The sequence below is a fragment of the Chelonia mydas genome, chromosome 5 (assembly GCF_015237465.2).
Source record: "Chelonia mydas isolate rCheMyd1 chromosome 5, rCheMyd1.pri.v2, whole genome shotgun sequence".
NCBI classification, from domain to species: Eukaryota; Metazoa; Chordata; order Testudines; family Cheloniidae; genus Chelonia; species Chelonia mydas.
Genome location: NC_051245.2, coordinates 50048920 through 50064529, shown reverse-complemented (window position 1 = coordinate 50064529; position 15610 = coordinate 50048920). Strand labels below are relative to the sequence as shown.

Below are 15610 nucleotides of genomic sequence, written 5' to 3'. Positions count from 1 at the left end.
GTAGTAAAACAAATTAAGGCTCCAATCCTATAGCCAAAAATGTAAGCCTAATGCTCACCTATGTAAAGTTACACAGATGTGTAAATCTTTGCAGAATCAGAACCTTAATTTGTTTCACCCCATTTGACAGAAACACCCTACAGTTGTCTCTAAGGGCTTGTCTTCACTTCCACATTAGCTTGAGCTATAACTGAAGTTTTGCTCCTAACCCAAATCCTGTCCACAGGCACAAATGTGGTTCTTTAAGATTGATCTATCTGGACTGTTTGGAGGGGCAGGGAACTGGTTGAAGCTCAAATACTGCTAATGCTGGAGCTAGCAATGCAGTTGGGATGCAGCATCTCGAATTTATCAGCTGCTAAATCCAATAATTCTGCTACTAATAAAATCACTTGCTAAAAAATTGAAATGTAATCAGCATTCCCATGTTATGGATGGTGTTTTGGTTTTCAGACTTTTCCAGTTTGTTAGAAGTGTTGCAGATGATAGTCTATTAAATTATGGGGTTTGGGGTTTTTTTTCCTCTCCTCTCCAGATATCCAGGAGTCCCTGCTGATGTCCAGGAAGAGAATGGCATCCGGTACAAATATGAAGTGTATGAAAAAACTGTTTAGACATAGTTAATTTGAGGCTTATTGCACTAATGCATACTGTCAACATACATTAAAGTTTCATTATTTATACATTTTGTATAGTTACCAGAGAAACCACAATTCTTTCTGAGTCTAGGCAGCTGATCAAAAGTACATTCAAGTTAATGGAAAGACTCCCATTGACCTCAAGGGACTTTGATCTGGCCCAAAGCATAGGGAAATAACTGTGGTATCTCCTACCTTGTGTAGTAACTAAAAGTAAATTTTAACTTTTTTAATGGCAGCCATAGTGCTATATTACACACTAAACAAATATACTTTATCTGTTTAAAAACCTTCTGGTATGGAGAGGGATGCTTTCTGCCATAGCCATATCTTACTTGAATGGTGCTGCAAGAGGTAGACAGTCTTAACCCTTTCGGCAAACTGGTCCATTCAAAACTCCACACACAAAAAAGTCACCTCAGTGAATCAGCATTCATCAGCAGAGGAGAAACTGACAAGTTATAGTAGTAGATAATTCCATCGTAAGATGTATACTGTAGATATGGGTCTGGCAGAAGACAATTAGGGGTCCTGTTCAACCCTCCTTACTCTGAAGTTAATGAGAGTTTTTTGCCTGAGTAAGGAATGCTAACTAAAGGCTAGATCCAAAACCCACTGGAGTCTATGGAAAGACTACCATTGACTTCAGTGGACTTCGGCTCAGGTCCTATTACCTCTAGAGATAGCATTTGTGTTTGTGATTTCGGTTCCAAGTACCATATAGGTTCCTTGGTAAATAGGATCTTACCATAAAGGTAGTGAGTTCAGAAATGAATTTGAGACCTCTGTTCTCCAAGGTGACGAATTTTTAACGTAGGTGAACATTCCTTAGTAGGAGATCTGTAGAACAGAACTGACAAAACTTGAGTATGAAAAGAGAATTTACATACCAAAACCAGGATGGGTTCCAGAAACTAATTTGAAGTTGCCTAATACAAAATATCATATAAACTTACATATAAACTCAACATAATCAATGTATACACCATTTTTTTCACTCATGGTTTATGTAGTTACCAAAAACCTGAGTGGAAAAATACAGACTTGGTTTGTGTAGTTGAGTATAATTTTTATAAGCCAGAAGCCCGATGGTTCAATTACATTTTTTTATCTATTAGCTGGGGATATTTTGGAGTAAAAATATGCTAAACAGAATGACATGTGCCAAGGTAGAAAAATCAGTGTTGATAAGGAAGTGTCTAATCTGTCATAACAAAGTTGGATAGTATTTTTCAGAACTTTAAAACATGAGCATGAAAAATCAAGTTATGGTCAAAGCAGCCCCCATAATTCCTTTCCTGAGCTATCACTAGAATTTTTTTCCCCATGCATGAGAATCAGGAGAAAAAAACTAAATAGGCCACATTTCCAAAATGCAATTTCAGTTTTTAAAAATATAAAGGCTGCTCTTGTGTGGTGCAGAGAGATGCTGAGGTGTTGCAACTCACTGACTTTAACAGGGATTGAAGACAGCACTTCAGAACCTCTTAAAATTAGACCGTTAGTTGCAGATCTGAATATAAGCACATCCTGCAATGTACTAAGTGCTCCCTGCGCAGCTTGAGTGCCCTTACCTCCCATTCAGTGAAATTATTACTTTTAAGCTGCTGAGTGCCCTTATGCTGAAAGACCAAGCTCTAAGCAAGGAACATCACAGATAGTGTAGAATTAGATCTTTAACCCATCACTTAAATGAAAAGTAGCATACCCTTCAGTTAGGTGACAAACAGAATAAAGGAAGCAGGTAGATGCTAAACAGAACCCAACCTAGTTTAACTGGTCATTTATTCTGGAAGACTTGAATTGTGTTTTAAAAGTACAAGTATTAAAACTTTGAGAACCTATTGAATCAAAAAGATCAGTGTTATGAAGTCAAAATTTCTGAGCTTGATTATGTACATTACATAACTTAAAGGTGTGGTGGTGGGAAGTGGGTAATTTAAGACTGAAAGCATAACGTGCTGAGAAAACACAAGCATGCTTACTTAATAATTCATAGTGATATGGAAGCTAGAGGCCTCAGGAAACAACCTCAGGAAGGATTCTGCATAGATAGCCTGTGTGTTGTCTCTGCCTTCCCCCCCACCCCCCCCACCCCAGCATCATATGTTTACAGGCTGGAACCCTTGACTTGTTCTGAGTGTCTGCCTCTCCCTCCACATTGAAAAGTTCCAGGGAAACTGCAAGTCCCTATCCTGTTGCCCACTCCTCTGCATTTATAGAAATGATCTGACCCTTTATGTCTTTAAATGAAAGCATAGCAAACCTATAATCATTCATTTTACTGTACTCTATTGGCTTATTTCCCCCATAATGGAAAATACTCTTCTGTAAATTAAGCTGATAAGAAGGAAGTTTATCATTTCCATTGACTTAACTCATGTAATATTTTTGATCATTATTGTTCCTGTAGAAATTGCATTGTCAATTTGCCATTTGGACTTATGACTGAAATAAAATGAATTTTTAATAATAGAGTAAGTTTTGTATTTTGTTTTATGTTCTTGTACCTTTTTTTCATTAATAAATTTGACTTTTTTGAATTTGACCACTTCAGACTGCTAGTGTTCCATGTGGAACAGAAATCCTGTCAAAAACAGACACATAATGGGACTCTGCTTATTGTATTCAACATACATAGCCAGACAATAGCGTGTTATGCCTTAACATTCTAGGACTATTAACATTGCACTACAGTACGGTTAAGGCCAACCCTAATACCATTGACTTCCATGGGAGCAGGATTGCCATTAGTGCATTTTACTGCATATACTGAATATTATGGTAGTACAGCAGCGCCTTTCTACATCTTCTAAAATTGATGTGGTTCATGGGATTTATTAGAATATATTGTGGCAAAAATGGCAAAAACCAAAACAAAGTATATAAACTTTGAGTACTATTTGAATTTTCATGGTGGCTTGATAAAAATGAATTGATACAGAGGATAAGAGTTCAGACAATTTTTCCCACTTGTTTGTCTTTTCTTTGTACCTTTTTGTCAGATTTAAAGTACTCTGGTCTCTGTCCTTTGGCCACATCGTTGCACCGCGTGTGCAAATTTCTAGCACATGTTATATATCAGCAGTGTTTGTTTACAGAATATTTTCTAGCAGGATGCCTGCATGCCAAGTCAGACCCACTGAATTCTGATGACAAGTCTACCACAGTGCAAACAAGACAGAGATGGGGATAGAAAGGGAGACTCCCTCACCAACAGTAGTGACCTAGTAATGTTAAGGCAAAATGACCTCCCAGATGCATGGAATGAATAACAGTCAGATGTGGAGGTCTGTTGGTATAAGTGATATAAAACCACACACGGTCACTTTGCATTAGAGTATAAGTTTGAAATTGAGGCAAATATGCTTTTGGGTATTTGTTGGAGATGGAAATGAACATCTAATGCAGCACTGAACTGTGTTATCAGTATTATAGGTGATGTGCATTCCTTTCCACATTCATAAGTGTTCTGCCTTAACTACTAATTTCCATACTTTAAAGGTTTGGGGTGAATGTGGTGCATTGTGCTGCAACCTTAATGGTCCCTAAAAATAGTTTTGGATGCTATATAATGGATTATATTTTTGCAAAAGTAATATCCCTTTAAAGCAATATCAGCCTCCACAGCACCCCTTTGTGACTTGGTATGGCATTACTCACCCTTAGATTCTCTCCAGGTCTTCAGTGGTCAGTAGCCACCTCTGACATGGTCCAGTGCTGCGGTGACTTAGCCATCTGGCTAAGTCACACTGAAGTGTCATGCCTTCCAAGTTATCAGAGTTCCAGAACAAATATAGCAAACTCAAAAGAAGGTTAATCTGTCTCAGCCCTTGAATGGACGCAGTTTTTCTATGCATGGGCTGTCTTTTCTAGCCAACATGGATCCAGGCTCCCTGCTTCAGGCCTACCTTCCCTCAAGGAGGCCCTGACTGGCAGTAATCTTGGCTTAGTTTACAGGCTTTTCTCATCAAGTAGGAGCTGAAGATCATCTTCCCTTCCTTGTCAGCCACCAACTGAGCTAGGTTCTCCCCGTTTAGCTCCAATCTCCAGGCCTGACACCTTCTGCACTTGTAGCATGGCAGGGTTGATTTGAGCCCACAGGGCTCTCGTTAACCCCTTCTTGGCCAACATGGGGTTTGTATTTTGTGTTTGATTGGTTCTGATGGATTTTAAAGTTAAAATGATCACCTTTTGATTAATAGGTATGCGGGATTTTAAAATTGTATATTTACACACCAAGGAGCTGAAAGAAGGTATAGTTATTATTTTTAACTCACACTCTGTTGGTTTATTTTTCTTGTTAAACATCTCCATCTGCCCAATGATGTGTGATATAAACCATTTTAGTTTCCTTTAGCACATGAGTTTAAGCTAGTTGTGATGTGCAAGGAGTGGAATGTAAGTTACACGTTAAATAGATGCAAGCCTGCCGCTTTTGAGGCAGCCGAAATTAGTAGTTTACATATTCTTAATATTAAGTTACTCTGAGGTTCCCCACAGATTGATTGAGATTTGCCTTTAATTTCAGCCCAGTAACTTATTTTGTCAAACATAACAATAATACAAAGGTTATTGGCAGTTGAGATTTGTCTGAAAAGTTGCATTGGATTCTTCTAGGCCAGTGCTTCTCAAGCTATCTGATGTAGGGAACCGGCAATATTTTTTTTCCAGTGTGCGTGCAGACCTGCAGCTGATGGCTCATGGACCGGCACCGGTCCGTGGACCACCACTTTGAGTAGCACTGTTCTAGGCCATATTCATGCTGCTCCACTTAATTTTGGAAATTCAAAAGCTATGCAGAGATTGTGATGAACCAGAATTAGGACTGGAGCGTGAACATAAAGAGCACAAATCCAGACTGAACACATGAAAGAAACCAAAGGTGGTTATGCTCAGGAATCTAATCCAGCATCTACTTAAATAGGACAAGTGATTTTATGGCAAATCAAATTTGCCATAAACTTACATTGGAATCAGGATCAGGCTCTAAGTTCTTGAAGTCCACCAATGAAGACACAGGACCAAATTCACTGAAGTTAATGGGAGTGCAAGGACCTAACTAGGACAGAATTTGGCTCCTAAATATGCAGTCAACCAGCAAATTTCAGAAATTGGAATTTGTGATCAAGCCACTCTTCATTTACTCAAGTTCAAGTGCTGAAAAGATGGAAATGGAGTGAAACTGGGCTCTATTCAACTATGATAATTTCTTAGCAGTGAGTTGCCCGGCAAATTTACTTTTACTCCAATAGGACATGGAACATTTTACTTGCCTTTATTTAACTGCCTTGTATTTATTTCAGCTGACACTGAAGATTGCACATTTAGTGAGCTCTGTGAAAGATAAAGTAGTTATTGCAGGTATCTACTAGAACAGGGGTGGGCAAACCACGGCCCAGCCCACCTTCTAATCTGGCCCTCGAACTCCTGCTGGGGAGTGGGGTTGGGGTCTTGCCCTGCTCCAGCCGGGGCGCGGGGTTAGGAGCTTGCCCCACTCCACGCATGCCATGGCTCTGTGTGGCTCCCAGAAGCAGTGGCATGTCCCCCCCTCTGGCTCCTAGGCATAGGGGCAACCAGGGAGCTCTGCACACTGCCCCCGCTCCAAACACCAGTTCTGCAGCTCCCATTGGCTGGGAACTGCAGCCAATGGGAGCTGTGGGGTGGTGCCTGCAGATGGGGCAGTGCGCAGAGACGCCTGGCCAGTGCCACACCTCCATATAGGAGCTGGAAGGGGAACATGTCGCTGCTTCCAAGAGCTGCTTGAGATAAGCACTGCCTGGAGCCTGCACCCCTGAACCTCCTCCCCTGCCCCAATCCCCTTCTTGGCCTCCAAACCCCTCCATCCCAGCCAGAGCACCCTCCTATACCCCAAACCTCTCAGCTTCACCCCAGAGTCTGCACCTCCAGCTGGAGCCCTAGCCCCCTCCCGCACTCTGAACTCCTCATTTCTGGCTCCACACCACAGCCCGCACCCCCAGCCAGAGCCTTCACCCCCTCCCGCATCCCAACCCCCAATTTCGTGAGCATTCATGACCCGCCACAATTTCCATACCCAGATGTGGCCCTCAGGCCAAAAAGTTTGCCCACCCCTGTACTAAAATAATATTAGCAACACTATCAGAAGCAAATGATAAGCAGTTTTATTCTAGTGACAGCAAGCTGAGGGGAAAAAAACCATCTTTGTAATAAGCAAATCAAGAGATGAAAGTTTTATTGTGGCCATTTTTAACTTTTCATTTTCTTCCTATGCTCTATAAGAAAATTCACCACAGATAGTGCAAATCTATGGGAATTATTCAGTTTTAATTGTTTTTCAGATTGTGACTAAATGCATTTTAAGAAACTGGAAAACATTCTGCCTCGCTTTCCAGAGGGGCTGAGCACCATAATTTGCACTGAGTTCAGCAGGAGTTCTGAGTGTTCAACACCTCAGAAAATCAAGCCAGTTTGGTGTGTCTTACTGGACTACTGTGCATGAAACTGAAGAAATGGTCGTATTTCTCAGCTTTCTTTCCCATGTGTTTAAGTTCAGAAACTACTAAAAACTGTATCAGATTTGCCCACAGGCCAACATGTTAACAATTACATTTTCATATTCTTACTTAGGTTGAGCCAGTATATCTCGTGTAGATCTACAGAATGAGCTAAGAAATTAGCGCTGAATGTGTGACTGCAGAATTAACATTTTGGCAATTATTCATCTTACTTAAACCATGTAGAAAATGCCCACGGTCTCGAGTTTAATGTTTAACTTACTACATATGAAAAATTTGGTAACGAACCTATGACTTATGAATGGATTTTTAAAAAAGTAGTTTTATGGCCAGATTGTGCCATTCCTTATTCATGCTGAATAGTACCTTAATACAGTGGTTCTCAACCAGGGTTACACATGCCCCTGGGGGTACACAGAGCTCTTCCAGGGGGTACATCAATTCATCTAGATATTTGCCTAGTTTTACAACAAGCTACGTAAAAAGCACTAACAAACTCAGTACAAACTAAAATTTCATACTGATAATGACTTATTTAAACTGCTCTATATACTATACGCTGAAATATAACTACAATATTTATATTCCAATTTATTTATAATTATATGGTACAAATGAGAAAGTAAGCAATTTTTCAATAACGATGTGCCACTTTTGTATTTTTATGCCTGATTTTGTAAGCAAGTAGTTTTTAAGTGAGGTGAAACTTGAGGGTACTCAAGACAAAATCAGACTCATGAATACACTGCCTTAATACAGAAAGAAACAAAGGGGATTCCTTGCATCGTAAGGTACTACATAACACAAGTGAGTGTGACACAACCTGGCCCTTAATTCTTAAATACAGAATGATATTAGCTGTTCTTCACTGTTAATGGTACACCTTGAGAGCTGTTTTTGCTCAGCTGTACTACATAAGGGATTTAAGATCAATATTGGAATAGAATATTGGCTCCATGAGGGAAGGGCAAGGGGTTATGCTTTGTTGTGTATATTGTTACATTTATGTATGTTTGTTACAAGAGGACTGAATACCAAGAACATTTCAGGGTGGTAGGCAAATGAGGCTAATGTCCAATTCTCAAATTTGAGACTATTTTGTTACTCTATTTTAATTAAAAATTCCACTTCAAAAGCAATTTCCACCATATTCATGCCCTAATGAACCAGGATTTTTTTAAATGACAGTATATACACAGAGTATTTAATTTTTCAATGTTTTAATGTTCATTCCCAGATATTTTAAGAAATTCACTGTGTGGAAATCATTTCTTAAGACAGGTGTTCTGAACATTTACCATGAACAATTATTTTCTTAGCTACAAGACTGACAAAAAAACTGAATGGCTTTTCACCCCAATCCTGATTTTCCTCAATGTAACGGATTGCTCACAAGTAACTTGGACATCAGATTTCTTGTCCATATGAATCAGAAAAAATGAAGTGGAAAGAGTCTTTATTTGATTTTTTTCCCCAAAAAATAAGGAGAGAACAGAAAAAAGACAAAAGAAGAAAAAGACAAAGGAATAGGAAGGGAGGGAAAGGAGAGGAAGGACAAAGGTTTGGGGAAAAAGAGAATGACATCTCAGTTTCCATCTGCTAGGAATTAATCAAAGGTTTCTAACAAATAAGCTCAAATCTTCTCAAATTTGTCTGAGGTCCCTGTTCTCCGAAACATTGCCTAGTTTTCATCTGCCAGGTCAGTTGTGTGCTACAAGCACTGCTATAGAGAACCAAATTTTCCATGAGTTGGAGAGTTTCCAAGATGGTGGGATATATCCCAAAACAGTTCTGGGAAGTAATTTTTAAGGTGATATCCATTATATGCCTAGGGAGGTTGTGGAATCTCTATCATTGGAGATTTTTAAGAGCAGGTTAGACAAACACTGCTCAGGAATGGTCTGTATAAATGGTGGGCAACTTGCAGCCCATCAGGGTAATCCGCTGGCAGGCCGCAAGATAGTTTGTTTACATTGACCATCCGTACAGGCTGCAGGTTGCCCACCACTGGTCTAGATAATATAGTCCTGCCATGAGTGCAGGGGACTAGACTAGATAACCTCTCAAGGTCCCTTCTAGTCCTATGAGTCTATGATTATATTAATCTTTCAATCTACTTCTACTCAGAAGGATTGTATCCTGGGGCAGGCCCAACACATGTGAGCCAGAGTGGCTCCAGAAGACCGATATCTCCAGCAGCAGCAGGCCGATGCACTGTAACCTATGTCCAGACCATTGTGAACAAAATATAACTTTCTGCTGGATCAGCCTTATTCATAGATCTGTAGGAGGGTTTTTATGATTTACAAGGCACTTCCCCATTGGCTAGGATTGAGAGATATCCACAAATCTTTGTTCCAAACCTGGTACAGGCAATTTAAATTAGAGAGGGTCTTTTGGGGTCCGGAAGTTGTAACAAGCTACAACTAGTTGGGTGAACCTACAGAGCTCTCTCCAGAATTGCTGTTGATGTGGAGTCTCTGGTACTCCCACCACATCATCTCTTGAAGAACATATTTGGTCCTGCTTAAGGAAAGGGAGTCATTCTTGTAAAAGTCATTTAAAAGTATTCAGCTCTGAACACTCAGTACAAGTAAGGCTTTCTCTGATTCCCCTGCTCACAGACACACATGCTAGCTTTCATCAAGCTAACATAAGTAAAAATAGCAGTATAGCCATGGTAGCACTGGTGGCAGCAACAGAGGGATGGCTGAGCCATGTCAAGCACTTACCCACCAGTTTCAGACAGCTATGTACTCAGCACAGGTCAGCTATACTTCCGCTGGTACTACCAGTGCTACTGTGTCTAGACAGACATTTACACTCACGCTAGCTTGACGAGAGCTAGCACAAGTATATTTACATGAGCAGGGGAATCACATTCCAAACTTGCAGCGTAGACGTAGAACTGAATATGGTTTTCTAACCAAAACAGCATCCCTTTTGAGAGCTTGGGTAAAATTCGTTGTAGAAAAACATTGTGTATTCTACTACTCTGGGGACTGAAAGTACATAATTATCAACTATTAAAAGAGCACATTTCCATTTTGAACTAATCAGTGTACCATTTTAATTATGTCTTGATAGCTTTGGAGCAAATGCAAACAAAAAGTGAAAACAGATCCCCTTTATAACTAATGTACAGTATTATTTAAAGTGTGTGGTGTTGCTTAGTCAGCGAATAAAGAATTAGTGAACTGTAGGAAGCTTACTTTAATTATTTAATTATCAATTAGACTTGCAACATGATCTAGAAACTTCCCTTGTGCTTTCAGTAGTATATTCTGACAATGTGTGGGTGCACTTATCTTCCCCCATTTCTTAACTCTACCTCCCAGTGACCATCCAGTGATAAGTGTATAGTGGTCACCATGAAAAAGCTAGTTTACTGAAGAGTGTTAGAAATGATACCACGTTTTCACCCCTAAACTCACTCTGGGAAGTAAGTGTGATAACTATCTGGCATTTGGTTGTAAATGCTGAGTTTAATGTCTGCTACTGTACATTGACTGACTTCACCATTAGAACTCCTAAGAGAACCACATCTCCTCAAAAATCAGTTCCCTGACTTGAAAAATTTTGTATTTTAATGAACAACCATCCCCTTAAAGAATGTTACAATCAGAGTACTATAAATAGAAAATATTAGTAATTTAAATTTTAATATAATCCTCTCTGTGATTATTTAGTTCATTCCAGGACAGCTAGCTTCAGATAATGACTAGTATTTCATTAAAAACTTCTATCTTAAAGAAGTCAGATTCTTGACCTAAATCATTGAATGTACGGTCAGTGATGTACATTTTGTCACAGCTTATTGCACTGCCTGTGCTAACAGCTGTTCTGATAAAATCACTGGCCCCAATTCTACACCAACTGAAGTGAATTATATGAGCTGAGAGAGAGGTATATAAAGCTGTTTTAATAAAAAATAGTGTACTTGGGTAGCACCTTTGATATTAGAGAACCCCTCTGTATGCTCTCCAAACTCAGACTCACAACAGCTCTGTAAGGTGTCTCCATTTTATAGACTGAGATATAGAGGTTAATTCATTGCCCAAACTCACAAGGTAAATCAGTAGCAGAGCTGAGAATAGAAACCATTTGACTATCTTCCCTCATTGTTATGCTGCTAATGTTTCGTGTGTGGTGTGTTGTCCTATGCAGCGTTTTCTGCTGTTCTCAACAAGCATTTTTAATTTGTTATTTTGGTGATTTTTCTTTCTTGCTGACAGAAAACTAGATGCACCAACAGATTAAATTAGTAAAATAAGGGATCTTTTGATCATACGTCTTTATTTAACCTTGTGGGAGGAGGGATATACATTGTTTATGAAAATGTGCCCTTCCTGTGAACTGAATTTTAATAATTTTTACATCTGCCTTGTTCATTTCAGTTTAGAACGAGTACCACTTCCTTTTATAATGCACTGTAACTGTGAGTACTCAACAGTACCTCAAATAACTGCCACTTTATGCTGTTGGAACAATGTGCTGTGGGAAAAATATGACAAATTTGCATTTTCATTATTTTTAAACAAATGTTCAAACTGTAGGTCACCGGGGTCCTATCCAACCATTCTCCAACATCAAAGACCATGTTACACACTGCAAACAAAGTATAAATTTTACTTCAGATCTTTCACTACTGCAATATCCTCCTTTCTGGCACAGAAGACTCACTTTGGCACACCTGTTTAGTCTACTCAAAATGCTGCTGAAAAATTATATATGACCCACTTTTCTGACTATGTCTAGCCCCTCTTTCCTTCCCCTCACTGGCTTCCCCTTCACTTTGTATCAAATTGAAGCTCCTTTTCTTAGCCTTCAAGGCCCCACTTATCCTTGCTTCTGCCTCTATCTTCCCTTGTCTCCTTGACCCCCTTCACTCTGCTTAACCAACATAACCAACTGAATCCTTCATGACTTCTCTCACTCATCTCCAGGCCTTGTTCCATACATCCAGACCTGGTCTGCCTTTCTCATTTTGAGTCAGTCTTTAACACACTTCTTCCAAAAGGCCTATATAAGCCTTACTACCATCCTGCTACACCCAGAGAGAAATATTGGCTAATCAATCTGAGAACAGATAAGCAAAATGTTATAGCTAGAATAATTTCATACACTCAACCAAGAAACTAACAAGTCTCAAGCTATGTATGGTGGCAAACTATTTTTAGGGCTTTTAAGATATAGGATTTTTATCTTTTGTGATTGGAACACCATCTTCCTCATCCATCCCAGGTATGGCATACAATGTGGGAGAGACCCAACATGAACGTCACCAGAGTAAAAGTTGTACAGAAAATGTTAAATGATTTGTAATTAACAAAAATAATTTTCTACGACTCTGAACCCTCCTCCATTCATGAATAAAAATTTGATGTAAATAACTTACAATAATGAAAGGGGAAGAACTGGTCTGTATGTGATGAAATGGAGTCCAAAGTGAATACCTATCACAATGAAGGACAGAATAGTCTCCTACAAATTTCTCCACTTAACTGCTCAGAGAAGGTGAATGGGTAAATGTGGGTCTGTCTGTTCAGGAACCATGTTCAGAGAATAGATAAGTTGCCCGCTTCTTTGACAGGTTTTATTTTTAGATAGTAGGTACTCAGTATTTTCTAAAATCAGGGCTTTTTAAGATGTCTAAAATTGTCCAGAAAAAAAAAAATCAAGGTATCCAAAATTCAACAGTCTCTTTTGAAAATATAGTCCATAGTCGGAATTTACACAGGACATTCTTCAAGTTTGTACCTGTAGCTACATTTTACTGCTTTCTCCAAAGAGCAACAGGATACAATTGCCACATTTGTCAGGTACGCTTAAGCAGGCCCTTACTCCCATAATTCTCCCACTCCATCAAAGTGGGAGACAGTTTTTTATTTTGTTGCTTGAAGAAAAAATAACTTATCCAAAATACAACTTTCCCACACTGTTTACTCTTTTATATTATTCTCTGGATTACTACATGATGCTGTAAGAAGCCATAGATTTTAATTGTGTTCTAATACATGGGAAAATGTGGGGCTTTTTCCTCAGCTCTATGCAAGTTAAGTGCAATGAATAGCGTAGCATGATGAGTGACAGAATAATTACCAGTCACTAAGGAAAGTATAGTACAGATATAATTTAATCCCCCTCATTCATGCTTTCTTGAGAACAAAGTGTTCTAAACATGTTAAAAATTAAATATAAAAGAATAGTAAGTGCTAGCAAGACACCTAAAACCAGAGGGTCTGCACTATAGGTGAAAAAAGACTACCATTGACATTACTGTAACTTGCCTGTTTCTATTAAAAATTTAGAATTGAGTTGTGGGGCACCTTTTGCATCAAAAATGGAAATTTAAATAACATTTTAAATAACTTTTTTTGTGAGTCAGTGTTTTAATGCACTGCCATGATCAGACTGCCCTCATGAGCAACATCAGGCAAACTCTGACAATAGGCCTCCATAAAGTATTTGTGGAGAATGAGGGAGAGATCTGTATTTTGTATCACTGTTATATATACCCTCCGTTCACCTCCTTGATGTTATTCTCTATGACTCCATGGAGTTAAATCTAATGAGGTTGTTAGAGGAGAACAAAATGGAAACAAAACAATGACAGATAAGGCATCTCCAGGGAAAATACCAGGGGTCCTTAAGAGACCATGAGTGACCTATTAATTGGGATATGCCTACCTGTCTGTCTCCAGCCAGGTTAACAGTCTGTTTTTTCAAGGCCAGAGCCTAAAATAAAAGAACACTAAGGCTACGGCTACACTACGCAGCTTTAGTGACATGGCTGTGCTGCTACAGCCGTGCCGCTAAAGGCCGTGCAGTGTAGCTGCTGAGAGAGAGAGAGAGCTCTCCTGCCGACAAAAAACTTCCACCCCCCACCCCCAACAGCGGCAGCGGCTTTACCGGCAGGAAAGCACTCCTGCCGACAAAGTACTGTTTACACCGGTGCTTTTCGATGATAAAACTTTTGTCACTGGGGGCGGGGTTTAACACCCCTGAACAACAAAAGTTTTGCCGAGGAAGTGCCCTTCCCTAGAGGAAGGGTGTGAGTATGCAATTGCTGCTCTGAGAGATGGAGAGAAACCTCAGGACAGCTGTCTGTTTCTCCCAGCCCAGAGATAAAAGCTGGACTAAGTGGTGCTTACCAAAATTTACCAGGAAAGGATTAAGTTCAGGTGAGACCAGAGGCATATACACTGTTGTTATTTTAACTCTTTTCTCTGCTTCTTATGAACATTTGTTTTGAAGATTATAATATTTGTTAAATTGTATAGGCCTTTCCCATAAAAGTATTATCAGAAGTGCAGTAGTAAATTTTTTAAAAGTTAGTCTTTTGACATGACCAAAAAAAATACTCCAACAACCCTTGAGTGGAAAACACAAGGTATTTCAAGCTTCAGGTAGAAGAGTAAAACCATATCAAAAAATTATCTGACAGCACAGTAGAATGAAACATCTGAGACAAAGAAATAGCATGCCAGCTCTGGGCTCTTCTGCGGATTCTTACTGTAACTCCAGTTTTCATTTGTATTTCTCTCTTTAACAGAACCTTTTTTTAAAATATTTTTTTTTAAATAAATTGAACTTTTTGTAAAATTTTCCACTTTCAACACTTAAGGGATATGTATTTTAATAGAGAAGGATTATGGATGATCCTCAGCAAACTTGGTTGCCCACCAAAACTGGTAAAGGTCATTCGTTTATTCACAAGGGGATGCAAGGTCAGGTACTTTTTAATGGAGATCTCACAGACTCCTTTCCCATTTCAAATGGAGTCAAACAAGGTTGTGTCCTTGCCCCTGTACTCTTTAACCTCTTTTTCACTACCGTTCTCAACCATGCTACAAACAGGTTCAACAGAGGCATATACGTCAGATACAGACACGACGGTTCAGTCTACAATCTTATGAGGCTTAAAGCAAAAACAAAAGTAACAGAACTACTAATAAGAAAAGCACTCTTTGTGGATGGATGATTGTGCCCTCCTAGCACACACGGGGGAGATCTCCAGTGCATCATAGATCACTTTGCTGAAGCATCAAAATTGTTTGGTCTCACAATCAGCCTGGAGAAAACTGTGGTGTTGTATCAGTCATCTTCACCACTCCATGCCATGTCTCCTAGCATATCCATTAATGGAATCCAACTAAAGCAAGGTGATAATTTACCTATCTCGGCAGCAGCATCTCTAATGATGGATCTCTTGACAAAGATCACAAACAGGATACAGAAATTATCTCAGTCACTAGGCAAGCTATGTAGAAAAGTCTTGAAATCCTCTTAACAAAAATAAAACTTTATAGTGCTTTTGTGCTTACATCTCTCCTCTACAACTGAGAGACCTGGACACCATATAAATGGCATATCAAACAACTAGAGGGCTTTCATATGCTATCTATCTCTGCACGCCATTATGGGGATCCACTGGCAAGACAAAATTACCAACCGGAGGTTCTCCAAAAGTCA

At 39.3% G+C, this 15610-nt stretch overlaps 1 protein-coding gene and 1 long non-coding RNA gene across 13 annotated transcripts in view; one reads left to right on the top strand and one right to left on the bottom strand.

Moving 5' to 3' along the window:
* Nucleotides 1–3115, top strand: part of DHFR (dihydrofolate reductase) — a 40442-nt gene extending 37327 nt beyond the window's left edge. For all 9 annotated transcript variants that reach the window (XM_007066428.4, XM_043546291.1, XM_037903163.2 and 6 more), the window contains one exon: nucleotides 536–3115. In XM_007066428.4, coding sequence (XP_007066490.1) covers nucleotides 536–614 — 79 coding nt within the window. In that variant the 3' untranslated portion in view covers nucleotides 615–3115. The remainder of the gene's footprint in view (nucleotides 1–535) is intronic.
* LOC119566731 overlaps nucleotides 1–15610 on the bottom strand; it is a 55199-nt gene that overhangs the window by 24352 nt on the left and 15237 nt on the right. The window lies entirely within an intron of this gene.